Below are 17,981 nucleotides of genomic sequence, written 5' to 3'. Positions count from 1 at the left end.
GTGCACCTTTGTTCAACAAAAGCGGCTTAGAATTAGAAAAAGTAGTGCATTTGTGTTAATAAAAAGTAAGACATAAGAGGTGTGTTTTGGTTACGTTGTAGTTTGGAGATTATTGACACTTGCATCAAAATCCTATCTATTTCCTAGGAAGCAGGGAACCTAAATCGTACGGATACGGACTCATAACTGCAGGGTCTTCGCTGGAGTGCTTCCGCCCATCCACCATTTAGCGCCCTGTCTGCCATGCCATGCAAGACTTATTAAATACATTAATTAATTGGATACTAGTTTGTAGGTGCTCTATATATTTATATTCCCTTCTTTTCTTCTTTTTTGCCCTCTTCCTCCCTGAGCAAAGGAAGCGGCGGGCACTTGTTGAAGACAGGAATTAAAGAAAGAGTAAAAACAACAAACGCCATTATCACTGATGATTGAAACTTGCATTTCACAGTTTAGCTCATATATCCAACTTCAAATTAAAAAGTTGCGCGGTTGGATTGCTAGGCCAATTTCAGGGAATCGCTGACCATGATATTTTTTTTTTTTAAAAAAAAAAAAAAAAAAAGTGCTCAATCAATACTGATGAGAAAAGGCGTTTCCAGAAAATTTGGGTGTCAGGTGTGGTTGGAGGCAGCAGCAATAAGAGATCCATCAATCTCTGATGGGGAGGGAATTATCTCTTCGTTCTAAGGGAACTCCACATTGGTCAATCTACTTGTTTTGGAAATGTGGGTGGTCCCTTGTTTATCTTTGGTATGAAAGATTGAGGAGGGGCTTTCATTTGCAGGCTCTTTCGGGAATGTTTTGTTTGGAAGAAAACCTTTGCGGGGAATGCGAATACGGATGAAATCAAATCATGGATGCCAACCCATGCATGCACAAGCCCAGCAGCACAACAAAGTAGGTTAATTTTTTAATTATTCTCGACATTACGAAACTGATTATTGCTTTGTGGCGCATCAACCATTGCTTTGCTAAAGAGCTTTGCCAGCTAATCAGGTTTAACTGAGTCTCGGGAAACACAGGTCACAAGCAAACCAATAAACAAAAAAAAATCCATTGGATCAAAGGTCATCTGGATCTTTTTTTTTTTAGAGTCATGCTAAAGCTTTCTTTCGTGATATGCTGCATGTATATAAAGAAGTGATTAAAAGTAAAAAGTTGATTGAAAAACAAAACATATTTATGAAGCAATAAAGAGATTATTTTTTCCCCTCATAATGTAGAACTGTCACTGCAAATCAAGAAGATCAAATACTTGCCACTCAGACAAGATGCACATCCGCTGCGTGAGCAAAAAATCAGCTAGGATATTTGTGCTGGGACAGATCAACCTCGTCACAGCACATTTGAAGAGCTTCACTTCATTCAGATTCGAACAAAGAACACAAGAAAGTTGGGGTAGTTTGCCCGGACACTGATTTGGAGAAGTCGGTGCAAGTGTTGGAAGGTCATAATGGGGGCAGTACTGTCCCATTTCATTAACACTGAGTGAGTGGAAATATATATCCCGTGGTACGTTCCACAAGGGAAAGGATAGGAATGGGAAGACACATTATTCTTTCTTTCTTGTGTTTTTCTTGATTTTCCACTGTACTATGTTGAACTTGAAACCGAGGCATCGACACGAGACACGGAACATCAATGTTACCTTGAACTCTCCCACAACTCCACGTTGAAATACTAACAGTGTGTTTGGAACTCCAAACCATTTGAGCAGGTCCATCCAGACTATCCATCCAGTTCATGACACCGGCCGGCAAAAGAGATCAGAAATGAATGTTTGCCACCATTCTTTTCTTTGATCAGTCAAATTCGGATGTCTTGGTCTTGACATGCCTCGTAAATTACACATGGGGTGTTTCATAGAAGGTCTTTTTATTGTCTGTGCTAGCTAGGCAATTACATTTTTTTTTTTATTTTTGTTTAAAGACATCTCTCAATAGGAGATTGAATACTTTTATCGGAAATACAATGAAGTCGAGAGACTTTGTTGAATTTTGGAGACCAAATTTTGGGTTGTTAAGGCTTATGATTTCTTCTTCTTTTTTTTTTTTTTTTTGTATATATAGAAAGAAAGCCGACCAAATTTCGTTTTTTAAACAGATTCTCAAGCTGCCCCAAAAAGCAGTGTTCTTTGCCTGCTATTAATATGCACCGCCAAACTTTGTTTTAGACCAAGGAAAAAGGGCAAGATCCATAAAAACTAGTAGATAATGGTGTCGACTTGAGGATCCCTCTAGGTCTAGGTTGTAAATACTGGTAATCAATTAGGTTGGTCATCTACACAAGCAAAAGAACAAACGTAAAAGCTATCATCGCAATATAATGTAAGTAGTAGTCGACCTAGAGAAGAAAAAAAAAAAGGAACATGGCCATAATACACACTTTTATTTCTCGGTTGAAGGGGATTTTGATTGTTATGGATATAAGGCATGTTCTTAGCTGATCTTTTGCATTTGTTCTTAGTTTCTGACCCTGTAAAATTTCTTATCTTATTGGACATATATATATTCTTAGCTGGTTTTTCTTTCAACTTTTGTTTTTCTTTAATACTAAAAAGAAAAAATCAAAATTTACAAGATATCTGCCTTTTGATTTTGATTTTAGCTTTTCAAAAGATTAGCTTTTATAGAAATCAGAATGGGTCGACAACATGCTCAAGAGGATTTCGTTATACCACTTAAGCTGACATCCCTAAATGAATTGTGTTATAGTACTAACTACTTATGTGCTTAGATAAATCAACTTCGCAAGGGCAAACTCATGTCTATCCAAGCTACTAGTCATCATTTCCAAATCCATTTGGCTTCCACTCTCGCAAGTATCAAAAGCCCTTCGCTGTTCTCTTAAAAAGAAAACGAATTAAAAGAAAGTATAAGATTGTGTGAAGTCATTATAAATGAAACCAGTTTGGTACTTAGTATGATATTTGTCTGGAAATCCTCTTTTTAAGGCATGTTGTCCAAAAAGAACTTGCATAACTTTTTTTTTTTTTTTTTTTGTATTTATTTATCCCGTGGAAGCTTTCAATAGGGCAGAAAGTCTATTCATTCGCTTCAGAGGAGTGAACAGCAACAAGGATGTTAGTTTAAGGGTGTTAAAGTACAATTAACCCTTTTCATACCATAAACAATGATTAACAATTCTAAGCTTGGAAAACACCAAGTGAGAAGGACACTAATTGCTGGAGCATTGATCATTAGGTCTTTCGTAACCCAAAAAGAAATACTAATAATAATCATGAGGTGTTTAGCCATATTTGCTGCCTGGAACTTCTGTCTTCCACTAGGGTTTTTCCAGGAATAGCTACACACATGATTTCTGAAAAGTACCTACTTTCGGAAACTTTGGTTTATCACCGACCAAAAGGTGCAGTAAACCCAACCATTTAGGTTATTTTTAATACTCGGAACTTGTACGTTATTAGTGTGGAGATGAACTATATCTCCGTGACTCTGTCCCTTAGGCTACGAAAACCAGATAATTTCTTTGCTCGAGAAGCCATCAATCAAAGGCCGTGTTCATATACCAAGGTATAGTAATTAAGTACACTTTCGTCTTGCTGTTTGACATCCATGTGCTTGATCCCAGTATTTGTTACTAGTCGGAGCTTCATATTCCCTAAAATTCATTATATCATGGCAATTGTCATTTTTTGCCTCAATGTAAGGTGTTTTCTGCAAACAAAAATGGATCCTTGAATGGGAAGTTAGGATTCAAGTTGTACTTAACGATTGTATACCTTACTTTTCCTGCCTGCATCATTGGTATGTAGAAACCACTTTGGAAACTTCCCAATCAATTAGTTGAAAGTACTTGACAATTACTAGGATCATTCTTTTTTGAAGCTTGTTAATTGTGAAATTACATTCTAGATGCAGTTTTTTCTTTTTTTCTTTTGTTGTTTTTTGGGTTCTGAAATCTCTGTAACATGTGCTTAAGAAGAGAATAAGCGCAGGAACAATATGAAATCATTAGTTTCGGGCTAATAATTAGAGAAGGATTTTTAGAATCTTCTTCACTACCAGATTCAGAATTCGAATTCTGTATCTGGCAGTTGAGGATGGGAAGGCTGTGAGAAGAAGTGGGAGGACTTAAAAACAACATAAAGAAAACTCGAAGTTTTTGGTCCCGACAGAAAGTTTGGTCGGGAAAAATAAAAAAGAAAAAGAGAGAAAGGGAAAAAGAAACATAGCAAAGACGTGGAGAGAAATGAAGACAAAACGAACCTAAGTGCTTGTATAGTTCATTTATTAGTAAGCATAAAATTGTTGTATTTATTTCCAGAACTCCAAACAACATGGAAAAGAATTCATATACTCTTGCATTCTATATTTTCTCTTCCAATCTCATAGGGGAGCCATACTTCTGATAAGGTAAAGTATATATGTAGTAGTTCTAATAAGGTAAGGTATATATGCAAGACATGTATATAATTTTCTCACTTCGATCATCTTACTAGCTATCACAATAATCTCTATAAGGGAAAGGGGGAAAAGCACTCTTGCATTGTAAGTGATGAGAGTCAGAATATTGAGATATCGTTCCAAAAAATAGGTTTCACTTCAATTAAATACTTATTGCTACTCACCCAAAAAAAAAAAAAAAAAATTCCGTCAGCTCTCTTTTTTACTCACAGTCTCTGTAACTATGTGCATTTATTTATTTTTCCTCAGAATAATAAGCAGTTTACTCAGAACAGATCTATTGGAAGCCAAATTAAAGTAATGCTCATCTTTGATGGGTTGGATTTGTTTTCAGTATATGCTTTTGGTCAAACATGTTTAACTTAAGTCTACTAGTATAGGCAGTATCCTGATTCTCATGTCACTAATCTGCCTTGGGTTTAAATGGGTGAAAAGTTTGAGAAATTTCTTGTTGCACAAACCAACAGCAGAACATGTCACTAATGTTGCAGCAGGATTCCACTTTATTTGGGACCCAAAATTTCGCAGTATCTCAATGCAGTGCATCAATTATTCAACCCTAATGAACTAATACGCCACCAAATTATGTTCTAGAAAAAAAAATCAACTTACAAAACACGCATAAATCTGTATTTCTCCTCCCTCCGAACAGATAGCCAAAATTGTTTATAGATAGCTTTTTCAAGAAATATGTAACATTTAAAAGAAAAAGATCCAAACCTCCTTGTCAAAAAACATATACTGATTCTTTTGGTATTAATGCTCTTAAAATCTTGTGCCTATACGTTTAACCTGTAAGTGCTCTCAAATGAAGTCACCACTAGCCGTACGCACGCAAAAGAGATTCTTGCTCTGAAATGTTGGACGTCAAGAGTTTTGAATCTTATTTACAATGTATATCCTCCAAGTAATACCAAAAAAAAAAGAAAGAAAGAAAGACCCCCCCCCCCCATACACACCACAAAAAAAAAAGAAAGAAGATAAATGCTAGTAGATTTTTTTGGCAGGTAAATACCAGTTAAATTGAGCATTTATTCATACAAAGAGTCGAAAACTTGGCAGAAATGAAAGTCAAACATCTTCTTTTCGCGTTTTACCAGCTGATTTGGTCTGGTTAGGGGGGGTTGCATTCGTTGCTCAATTATGAATTTTTGGGTTCTCTTAAGAAGGGATGAAGATTCAGGAACAAAAATCGAGTTGAAACTAAGTACCACCAAATTTAGAATTAACCACCGTTCAGAAATCTGGCATACGACTGATCATGCTAGCAGCTAAATGCTGGCTGTTTCTGCATTCTCTGGTCTACCGGGCTACAGAGTGCATTTCTTATAGAGGAGCAAAGGGAGAAAAGTGTACACTGGTTAGTTTGCTTCACTTGGTACTATTGCGACAAAGGGGAAGCCAATGAGCCACAGCCAGCCTCTTTAATGACGAAATTCACACACTTTAACTAGAAGAGAAATGAAGATGGCAAAAGGGCATTTTCAACATTTCACATGGAACTGACATTCAATTCTCACTTTCCCTGTGGATGAAGAGGCAAAGTCATGTTGCACCCCTGGCCCTTATCTAGGGAGTGCTAAGGTTTTTTACTCTATTGCCCCCAGTTCTTTCTTTAAACTTTTTCCTGTCTCCATCTCAACCCACTGTCTCTACTCTCTACCTCTTTATATTGCCACAAGAGCCCTAATCTAAGACACAAGAATTTCATCTCCTTCTCTCTCTCTCTCTCTGCCAATCACAACTATTCAATTTAATAGGAGATAGTTAGTAGAAGCGTCAGTTGCTTCCCCCATTTTGGGAAAAAGCTCTGCGGGCTTAACATTTTCAGAAAAGAAAGCTACTAAATCCACAGCATTACAGTCATTCAAGATTTTATAGTACTGCTCAAACAAAGAAACTCTCCACTCAATTCCATACGAATCGCCCCCCCCCCCTCCCAACACACAAAAAAAAGCCCCTCCCCATCACCCATATCCGACTCCTCTCCCATCAATCTCATCAATATTATTGCTATTCATCATCATACAATACAACACAACAACAGATGATCCAGTGATAGGAAAAAGCCAGCGACATACGTTAATCTCAGCTTCAAGACTCTGCTACTTTTGCTGCTCCTCTTTTCTCTCTCCCTTTAGTCCCCATCCTCAGACACAAATATGGAAAACTTCTGATACATCATTCACTAAACAAGGCCCTCCCTCCCCCCACACCCACCCCCCCGGCCCCAAACAGCACACCAAAAAAAGAAGAAAGATTTCTTTATTTCTCTGGCTTTCCCTTTCTCCTTTCAATTTACTAATATTCCCTTTTATATACTCATCCACTGCTGCTGCAGCAGCAGCCTGCTCTATATATATATATATATCATCATTTAGAAAATTTTAATTAAAAAAACATGTATCATCTCCTTCCCCGCACCTGAATCTTGCATTTTGCAGCCCATATATGAGTTTTCTCCACCCTCTCTCCTACTTTGTTACACTGCAGCTACCAAATGAAACCCTAGTTTAATTCCAGTCAAATACAAACATAAGTGGAATAAAACGGTCACAAGCCACAGATTTTCATCTTGAAGCCAGCCGCAGCTAGCCAATAAGTAACAGTAGTGGTAAATCTTTATCTGATGATGATGGATCCATTTGCAGATATAGAAACATCCCAGTCTGAGAACGCCACGGGCAACAGCAACAACAGCACATCTGCAGGAACATCCTCATCTGCTGCTTCCACTCCCAGCCGATACGAGAATCAGAAGCGCAGGGACTGGAACACTTTTGGGCAATATCTCAAAAACCACAGGCCTCCCCTCGCGCTTTCTCGCTGCAGCGGAGCTCATGTCCTTGAATTCCTTCGCTACCTGGACCAGTTTGGGAAAACCAAAGTCCATACCCCAATCTGTCCCTTCTACGGGCATCCCAACCCTCCAGCGCCTTGCCCTTGCCCACTTCGACAAGCTTGGGGAAGCCTTGATGCCCTCATTGGCCGCCTCCGGGCTGCATACGAAGAAAATGGAGGCAGGCCTGAAGCAAACCCTTTCGGAGCTCGAGCTGTGAGGCTCTACTTGCGCGAAGTTCGTGATCTGCAGTCCAAAGCCAGAGGGATAAGCTATGAGAAGAAGAAGCGCAAGCGCCCCTCGCAACAGCACTTGTCTGCAGCAGCAGGAGCGGGAGCAGGATCAGCAGCACCCGCAGCATCAGGTGATCATGATGCTTAACTACTTCATATCAACTAAGTTTTTACTTAAAGTTTTTCTGGAAGATTAATTAATGCCTTAGAGCCGTGCTGGGTCTTCCCAATCTTGGTTGATTTTTTGGTGGATCTTTTGTCGAATGTTGTGGCTTTACGAGTAGTACTGCACTAGGGTTAGTTAGATTTTACTTCTTCTAAAGTGGGATTCGATCAACTGCGAAACTGTTACCGACTACTACTACTGTTTATTCAGCTGGGGGCATGCACCAGACCAGATGAATGAGCAATATATTGCTTCCACCTGGGAGCAACTTTTATTTATTCTGCTTTTGATGCAAACAGTAGCAGCGTTAGAAGCACTATTATATATAGTATAAGCCTAGTAATAGTCGTACTGCTAAAAGGTGGAGTTAATGTACTACTACTTGCAGTAATGACTCATGTTCCATGTGCAACTCTAGCATATATAGATGCATTCCATCGTGTAGTTTCCCAACCAAAAGTTTGTTTCATCTAATCATCATTTCAGTGTCTAATTCTGTTGGTTTTGTGACAATTGACGGTTCAGTTTTGGATGCTATTAAAGCTGGCGTGGTCTTGTGAACTTAGGGATTGTTGGCCAGATGATAGCCCCTGATGTGTATGAGAAATTTCTAAGTAAAATCTCACCATCTGATCACTTTCCCTTTTTCTTCTGTCCTCCTACTTTTACAGCTTTACTTCCTGATAATTGTTGCTCTTGTTGAAAGGAATTGATTTTTACACAATAGATCTACGAGTATAACTTTTACCTCCTACTGTTGGGCTTCTTTTCCATGTCCATTGAGCTCATGCAAATTAATGAATTCCCCTAACTAATACTTAAGCGCGCGCCTGTGACTTTCTGATTAATATGATTAATTAATTTGCTCATTCATAGTGCTGTCATTTCATTGCTAGAATAGATGAAATTGGCAGACAAATGTGATTTCAAGATGTCTTCATATGCCCTTGCAAGTTGCAAGTTGGATTTCAATACTGATGACGTTATAAATAAATTAGCCGTCTTTCTTCTTTTTTATGTTCAGGTCTTTATGTTGGAAATAGTAACATTTGCCAAATCATTCTTCAATCCCAAAAGGTCACAACACATTTAACGTTTACTAAACAGAAGTTTTCTTTTGAGCTTACTTAACGGAACTAAGTTAAACTTACATGAACGCAAACTGAGGTGAAAGGTATGGATTTGTTTTTTTCAGAAGCACATTAATAATGGTTGAGCAAATGTGGAATACGATCCATCCACCCTTTTGCTAAACTATACACAATTTTATGCGGGCTAAATAAAGCATTGCCTTCACCGAAGTTTATACTGCAGCCAACGATGGCTTTAAGTATGGATGAACAAATAGTGTTTGCCTGATTATCATTCTTCATGCAAATAAATAGGTTTCTGAACGCCTTCAGTTGGAGTGATTCATGATTATTACTAAGCATTAACTTTTGCCCGACAGCATGTAGGATGGAACAGGATCAGGTGTCGTTAGTTCGTCGCTTGGGGTATTTTCACAGTACGTGTGGCCTAAAGGGAGTACAATTACCCTTCTATTCCATGGCTGAAAGCTATAAAGATGATGCATGATTCATTGTGTTCATGTTCCTCGTTGAAATTTCTCATTGGATATCTTGTTTTCAAGCTATATAATATTAGTGGGGTGTGAAACGCATGTACACCTTGACCAATGAGGGATATATAATTAGCACCACTAATCATTCCGGATTCACCTTAAGATGACTTTAGTTAAAGATGCATCCTATGCAATCAATCAGTGGCGCATCCCAAGAAGAAGCATACAAGAAAATGTCACACCAAGAAAATTTGACGCAACCCTATTCTTGACAGTGGCTGAATTTTGGGATTTAATGGATTTAGGTTAAGTTTTCAATAATGTTAAAATTTTTTTTGGGGGGGGTTGACTTGAGACATTCGGGAAATAGTCAATTTTGGTTTTCCCCATTATACAAGTATATCTTTGGTCCATATTCCTGGAAGCTGATCTCTCTCACACACTGTTCAGAATTACACCTAGATATGTGCATATCACTATATCAAATTCACAATTGAGCATAGTTTTGGGTAGTAGATACGTCGATATATGCGGGCAAGTACTAAAGCTGTTTGGCTTTAATCCTATATCTGGTGATTGGTACTCCGTATTTGATAGTAGCTCAAATATATACATATACATACTTGGTTACCATGCGGAACGGAAGCTGGTGCAAACAGTATCTTCTGTTACACGCAAGCGGTAAATTGGTAAAAGTAAGCCAGGTTCGTTCAATTTAGCGGAAGCTGATGCCTGATGTAGAACTTCTCAACAACTGTGTGAGTTTGCGAGTCTTCCGTTACGTGTTCTTGTAGTTAGCAGCACTTTCGCCTGAACAATGATCTGTTAAATGCTTAGGATGTTAATTTTTCCATACTTATCGCTTGGCTTCTTTGGACGTGATCCGATCTGATGCAAGAATCATGCTTCCATATATATATATATGCTGTCTCGTACTATATGATTTCATGCAGTTTCTGATGCTGGGCCCGTCACTCTGCTCTGTCATTTGCGCTAATTCTGATTTTACTGACATAAAGACGTACAAATACACACGGATTTACGCGTACACATTTGCTAAACTTTCTTAGTTCTCACAATTGCGTACATTTAGATGTGATCAAAATTCTGATGCCGTTCCACGTATTTACAGTACGCTCTATATACAGCGTGAGTATGTACATATCTCCTGCATAACATCAATCAACAAATTCTGTTTTCTTTTTCTTTTTCTTTTTTTGCCCTAGGAAAAAAGGAATGAACATGGTGTAAGAGAAAGGTGCATGACTTGGTTGGCCGTAACCTATGCCGGGCTGGCCGTCGGCCGATGCCCGAATAAAGAAAAGTCACCCTAATATTTGAGATGTAGTCTTTGATCATAGGCCACCTCAAACTTATTAGGGCGCAAATACACCCGCTAATTAACTGCTCCAAAATAGAAATGCCAAGAGTACATCGTTTTTTCAAAACTCTTCGCTAGGGAAGATGAATTTTGACCTGAAAGACTACAAGTCTTCCGAGTTAGGTTTGGATTCAACGTTATAGAGCTACCACGCGTGATTGGATTGGACCACTGCATTAGATTAGTCATGGTATTTGTGTCTTTGAATTTCAGTAAAAACCGAATTACATACATATTATTCATCGGAGAACATAATACTACGCAACGGATCTGTCTATCGTGCCACACCCTGTCTCATATCCTATTTCACTCTTTCTAATCCTGTCAAGTATCCTTAGTAAACATGAAGGTGGAGATGATGACGAGAGGACAAAGCTTGTTAAGGTTTAGGCTTTGTTTTACCTTTGATAAATCATGATTTTGTGAGAAGAATTTTTTTTAATCGATTTTGGTTATACAGATTTTGTTAATCAATTAACTTAACGTGGTCTAAGTTAGGTTGTTTCAGGGTTTGGTTTACTAAGGGACGCTTGGTAGGACTGGAAGGAGTGGGATATGATGTGAGACAGGGTATGAGACAGAAGATCCAATGTGATAATACTATGTATATACATGTAAATTATTATGGTGCATTATATATATATATAAGGAGATAATCTTGATGTTTTCCGTCTTAAAATGAAATGATTGCATGAGAAGTGCGTGGATGGAAAAAATTAATGTTAAACGAGCATAATTGCGCCGATCGTTTAGATCGACACTAGGATTAATAAGTCAAGATCAGTGCACAAATTTGATGTTTAACACGGAACTCGTTGATGATAAGACAGTTGCCACTGTCATGGCTTGCTCAAAATTGTCAATTGTCATCATAAGGTCACTTTCCATTCCAAGGGAAAAATCATCAACAGATTGATTCCTCAATTGGAAAAGCAGGGCAATTTGCTAATGCTATAATTCTCAGATTATTGAGAAGCTGGGAGTTAATGTTTGATAAGCTATATTCTACAGAACGAAAAAAAGAAAAAACATGGAAAAACAAAAAGAAAGAGACTATTATCATATGATGTTGAAATGCCTTGAATCAGATTTTCGTCCTCCGCTGAGTTGTTCGGGGGTCTCGCTTTGGTTATTTGGTTGTATATATATACCTTATATCCATTCTGTACAATATATCTGATACATTCCGAACCCTAATAAAAATCTGATTTCCCCCAAATTTGTTCTTGCTTGTTCTTGTTTGTTCATCCGTTCCGCTGCATCTGTTTTAACATATGACATTCACACATCCAAGTATTGTGTGGATTCAACCCAAAAACGAAAGTGGTGCATGAATTGATGCCCCTAAATCCTAAAAGGAGGAGGAGAAAATGAAGAATTTGAGAGTTGGATTAATCAAGTACGTAGTTTAAATGAGCAACTCGGATGATATGATCAGTTTCTAATTCACTCGTGATTGCGTGTGCCAAATGAAGTATGATATAAAGGTATACTCCCATTGGAATATTTTCCAGTTGTTAACTTCCACCAATCTACCTCAACTGATGATAGGCGATTATACGCTCGATATATAGCAATTGATGTCATCTCTGCTATGCATTTAGTATTTTTCCAAATCAGTTGTTAAACGTACTCAAAAATAGGGGGCCGGGGAGGGAATTTGCTCTCGGATGCATACATGATGATTGGAATAGTAGAAAAACATTTGGCAAATGATTGATTAATGCGCCTCATGAGCTGTTGGCAGGAAAAATGCTGAATGCGGTAAGTTGCCAACAAAAGGTCGAACAAAGTTTCCTCGTTTTCAAGTTTGTATAACAGCCGTGAAAGCTGGAAAAAAACAGAAAAATGTCATTTCAAACCTGATCGAGCTTTTAGTCAAAATTATGGCAGGTGAATGGGGCTCCTGCCTTCTGTTTCTTGCTAGCATTCATCACGAAAAGCTCTTATTTTTTTGGGGGGGTTGGTCTCCGCTGAGAGTTGAAGAGAGGGGTAAAATGGAAGCAAAACGTGCATTATCCGAAGGGAATAACACCCCAAAAAAAAAACATTTAATCAGAATTTTTTTTTTTTTGAGGGACATTTAATCAGAAGTTCAGATAAAACAGTTTCTTGGGTCGATGGCATCTCCAATCGCGATTAAATCCGTAAAACATGGTATCCGTACCGACAAACGGTCTGCGTGAAGATAAACTAAAACCTCCACAATGAATGCAGGCATATGATACACGTAACACGTACAGATGGTTGTAGCTTAAGTGAATTTGCATTCAACTTTTGAGATGAGTAAGCAAGGATGGTCATCTTTCTTTTCTTTTCTTTTCTTTTTCCGGTCTTCGGGACTTCAAAACCAATAAAGGAAATATTTAAAAGAGGAGCAACTCTTCAATTTGTTCATCTTAGATCACGTCAGACCGACGCAAACCCTTCAAAGTTTTAGGGTATCCAAATCAATATCATCGTTGATTATTATGGATCCAATGGTAATAAGCTGTACAGTGTATATAAGATTTATTTATTGATATTTTGGTGCAAAAGTTGGAGGTAAAAGAGCCCCATCTAATCGTCCCCCAAAAAAAAAAAAAAATCAAACATTTGGTACCGGAAAAAGATAGAGATAGAGAAAGAAAAGGATTGCATAACTAAAGGGGAAAAAATCTTTTAAAAAGAAAAGGAAAAATAAAAAAAACGATAAGAGCGTGTCCGTCACACCTCAGAAGGCACGTATACGATGCAAGGAGTGGTGTAATTTAAGTCGAAAAAGGCAAGGTCGTACGAGAATCTGGCACTCTCTATGGTCAATCAGATGGGACTTTCGATTTGACTTGTAAGAGGTCCCACGTTTTGGAGTCAGTCCAACCATGCAATTCCCCTCACGTGCAAGCCTGTCACTGATGTCGGCTACAGTGAATCATATGGCTACCCGCCAAAAAAAGGAATGACCCACTTTACTTTCGGACCGGTCCAGATGACCCAGTCCAAGCTCCAGAAAGAATAAACTCCCAAAATTTACCCGGCTTACCCCACATGGACTATCTTTACGTGGCAGCGTTTCATTGCTGCAGGCCTATGGACTCTTTGGTGAGCGTGGACCGTACAGGAGCATTGTCTCGTCCACATCGAAAGCCCAACTCCACTCTCCATTTACCAAACCAACAGTCAAAAATTTAAGAAAAACCTCAGATTCGTGGGTCCCCATTTTCTCCACTTTGTGACGATGCCATTGGCCCGTCGTCTGTCCCGCCTCTTTTTTAACAACGAGGGACCGGAGTCGAAATACAGTGACGAATTTCCAAAAATTAAAAAGTTTTGGCCTCAAACTTTTAATTAGTACAAATGTTCGGTTTACTTTAATTAGTGGATTAATTAGTTAACTCTATAAAATCAATCCTTTGTACACTATCATCATTTCATTTAAATTTAAATTTAAAATCTAAATTTTACTCATGTATCATACATCTAATCATAATAATGTTTATATATTATCAGTATATATAAAATTAATTCAACTTCATATGTTGTACTTGTTCAATAAATAAATAAAATCATTAAAAAGGGCATTCAATCACTAAGTAGCGTTTTCTTCCTCAAACATCCCATTTAGTTTCTTGGACAAACCAAGCCAAATGACAATCATGTACAATACGCAAACGTGAACTAAGTGAGTTTATCACTACTAGGGATAGATGTGGGGTGGGGTTTGGTTGGGTAGTTAAGTCTCTGGTTGGCTCCAAGAGTTGCCGGCTTTTGGAGTTCAATATGGGATTAGGTTTAATTAATTCAACGAAAAGTCTTGAAAAAAAAAAAAAAAAAACTAGCAGGGATAGATGTACTAAATCCTTGTGAAATTTATCCTCATCTACACTTTATCTTACCAACTCAGTTAAATAGAATAGGCACTTTGCTTCCCTCCTTGACTCATTGAAACGAAAGTGCCATTGCTATATTATTTTGTTTTTCTCCTTATTTATTCATTTTTTTTTGTTTTCCACCACTTTATTTTCCTTTCCTTTATCTTTTTCCTTTTTTTTCGCCTCTCTCATGTCATATTTTCCTTCGCTTTCCTATTAACATTATTAATTGTATCCTGATTATAAAATGATTAACTTTTTATACACCGACGGTGTAATAATTTTTTTTTTTCACACCAATAGTTTTGAATGTATGACACATATATATGATTTGAATTTTTGAGAGTTGTTGGAAGTTTTCTGTTGAAATTAAAATTGTAATATATATATATTTTTTGAAACGTGATGTATGTGAGTGTAGCGACGAATATTAAATGTATAAACAATAACATTTTGCAAAAACTTTATAAAAAAAAATAGTTTTCCACAAAGATTGCCAAACATTGACAGGGTTGTGAACTTGTGATCCTTCAAAACACAGGAGGACTACGGATGCACCAGAGCTTCTTTTTTTTTTTTTTTGGGGTGGGGAGTCCGAGTGTCAATTGTTCATGTTGGATTCGACTTTTCAAATCAGTTTGAAAAATCATAATAAAGGCAACAATTGGGGTTGAGATTCGACAGGGTCTTCCATCCTTTGTGCTGGAGATTAGAATTCTATAATAATCAGACCTTTCGTAAGAGTGCAGAGGACAGATGGCATAGATTGATAGAACGCATGAGAAACTGAGAGTATTTGGGCCTTCACGTGATCCCAGTCAAATAAAAAGTAAAGATTTTCAGATGGATCAAATGCAAATAAGCCTTAGAGTTTGGACCACTGATCATTATGGGTCCAGATTCGTGCATTTTTATATAGCAAAACCGAAAATGATGGGTTAGCAGTACTGGTATTGGTAAAAATGACTAAATGGAGTTAAAGCAGGCAGTTGGCAGGAGGCAGGGGCCAGGGTGGGTACTTCAAACTGGGGTGAAGCCACTTGCCATGTAACAGACAATGGTACGAGGACTCTATTATTGCTTGTCTTAAATGGTAAGGCCATGAATGAGGATGGAATGAATTGACTATTGTGGTGGGCCTGGGGCCCTCCTTGCTGTCATGTTTGATTCAAGTCCAAAATTTACTTATACGTCAGAGACGTCCACATTCCAACTCATGACAATTATAGGGGAAAATTTCATAGACCTCCCTTGGAATTTCTGATAGTTACAGTTACCTCCCTTGATATTTGAAAAATCACATTTACTTCCCTTAGTATTATGAAAGGACTATAATAGCCTTGACAACTCTACAAATTCTAAATAAAAAGTGTGATCTGCATTTTGCAAATATTTCTCTATCCAACAGCTCTAATCTCATCCCATCTAATACATTATGGGCCTGTTTGGAAGTCTAATTTTTTAGCAAGTTTGAATTATACTAGTTTTTTAACAACTTTTACTACAGGAATCCTAAAAACTTATCAAAAATTTTAACCTACACACTTAAAATATCCAAAACACAAAAAAAAAAAAAAAAAAAATTTCCTTCCCCTTTTCTTCTTCTTCCTCCCCTACCACCACCTCTGTCGCCAGCTACCACCTCCGCCGCCGATCACCTCTTCCAGTGCAGGTCTTCTTTTTTTTTTTTTTTCCCTTTTTCCCTCTCCCCCTCTTCCTCCCCTGTCATCCTCCCCTCTGTTTTTTTTTTCTCTCTGCGTCTTCTCCACTCCTCCCTAGAGCTGTTAATCGAGCCGAGTCGAGCCGAGTATTTGGTTGCCGAGCTCGACTCGAGTTTAATTCGAGCCGAGCTTGACTCGAGCTCGTTAGGAAAACGAGCTTTAAAATGTGTTCGAACTCGGCTCGTTAAATGTACATGTGGCTCGAGCTCGACTCGTTTATCACAAACGAGTCGAGCTTCACGAGCTCGAGCTCGAGCTCGTGCAAATTAACCTTAATAAAAACCTATAATTTTTAATTTTTATAATTTTGATTTCTAAAATGACAAATATGCCCTTCATTAACGAGTTCTAATGAGCTACTCGAGTATCAAACGAGCCGAGCTTACTCGGCTCGTTAACTAAACGAGCATGTTTCGAGCTCGAGCTCGACTCGTTAACCAAAATTAACGAGCCGAGCTCTAACGAGCTTTCGAGCTACTTGATTGACTTAACAGCTCTACTCCTCCCCCACCATCCTTTCCCTTCTGGCCCATCTGGTCACGAGACCAGATCGCACCGAGGGAGGGTGAGGGTGGCGGGGGAAGGGGAGAAGGAAAATTGCCAAAAAAAAAAAATCATTTTGCTGCTTTATCTGCCCGCAAGAGCAAGGAGAAGAGAGGGAGAGGGAAAATATGAAAAAAAAAGAAAGAAATCAGGCATGGTGAGAAGCGGGAAGGGGAACAGGGGAGGGGGAAGGGGCAGGGGGAAGAGGTGGAGGGAGAGAGGGAAGGAAAGGGATGATGGGCAAAGAAGGGTGACGGGGGAGAGAGTGGGAGGGGTGGCGGGCAGAGGGTAGTAGCAGGGGAGAGGGGAAGAAAGGGGTGGCGGGGGAGGGAGAGGGAGGGAGGAGAGGAGAAAAGCAAAAAAAAAAAAAGTTTGTATGTGTTTGCAGAGGCAGTTTCAGGAGAGGGAACAGGGGAGGGGGAAGGGGGAAGGGAGGAAGGAAAAGAAACAAAGAAACAAAGAAACAAAGAAAAAGAAAGAAAGAAAAAGGAAAAGAAAAAAAAGTTTTTTCATCTTACAAAAGTTTTTCTACAACTTCTACAGTGATCTACAGTAAAATTTTATACAAACATCTAAAAAACTCACATTCCAAACAGGCTCTATGTTTAATTCCTAGGTCATTTAAATGGAATTCTTACCTAATTTTATAAATAACCTAGGAGTACGGATGCATTTGTTAAAAACAGTTTACTTAGCAAAGCGAAGAAAAAAGAAAGTCCAAACATTAAAACAAATGATGTTTTGAAATGTGGCCTAAATTTCGCTGCAAAGAACTACCTTAAAATTGTTAGCTTAGCAAGTGGTGTTGATATTTGATTTCTTCTGTCATTTAATTTGTTTTGTTGCAAAACAAAAACAAATCAAATAAGGGCAATACAGGACATTCATTAGACTTTTTGTGCTTGCATCACTATTCATTATCAAAACACATTTTTAGGGGAGGTTTCTATAATTTTTCAAAACCCTAAGAGAGGTGGCTGCAATCGTTACAAATCACAGGGGAGGTTTCTGAAATTATCCGCAATGATGCATATAGCCGTCGTCGTCGTTGGTCAATCGTCCCACTTCCAAGCTTTTATGTACCTCGCTGCCCCGAATTCAATGATGAATACACACAAACACGGGGCATTCCGCATTCAGTCGGCCACTAAAGTCCAAATTCCAAAAGCTTGCAAAGTTGCTTTGTCCCTTTGGACCAAACCAAAGCACTTTTTTCTTCTTCTTCTTCTTCTTCTTTGTTTTTTTTTTTTTTT

At 38.2% G+C, this 17,981-nt stretch overlaps 1 protein-coding gene across 1 annotated transcript; it reads left to right on the top strand.

Annotated features, from left to right (window-relative positions):
- Positions 1 to 6,165: 6,165 nt before the first annotated feature.
- Positions 6,166 to 8,315, top strand: LOC113716369 (protein LIGHT-DEPENDENT SHORT HYPOCOTYLS 3-like). The gene is made up of 2 exons (XM_072063652.1): positions 6,166 to 7,633; positions 8,194 to 8,315. The coding sequence occupies exons 1-2, from the start codon at positions 7,060 to 7,062 to the stop codon at positions 8,226 to 8,228; spliced, it is 609 nt and encodes a 202-aa protein (XP_071919753.1). The 5' UTR covers positions 6,166 to 7,059; the 3' UTR covers positions 8,229 to 8,315.
- The last annotated feature ends 9,666 nt before the right edge of the window (positions 8,316 to 17,981 follow it).

This window comes from Coffea arabica, chromosome 1e (assembly GCF_036785885.1).
Source record: "Coffea arabica cultivar ET-39 chromosome 1e, Coffea Arabica ET-39 HiFi, whole genome shotgun sequence".
Classification (NCBI taxonomy): domain Eukaryota; kingdom Viridiplantae; phylum Streptophyta; class Magnoliopsida; order Gentianales; family Rubiaceae; genus Coffea; species Coffea arabica.
This window is presented reverse-complemented; position numbering and strand designations above follow the sequence as displayed.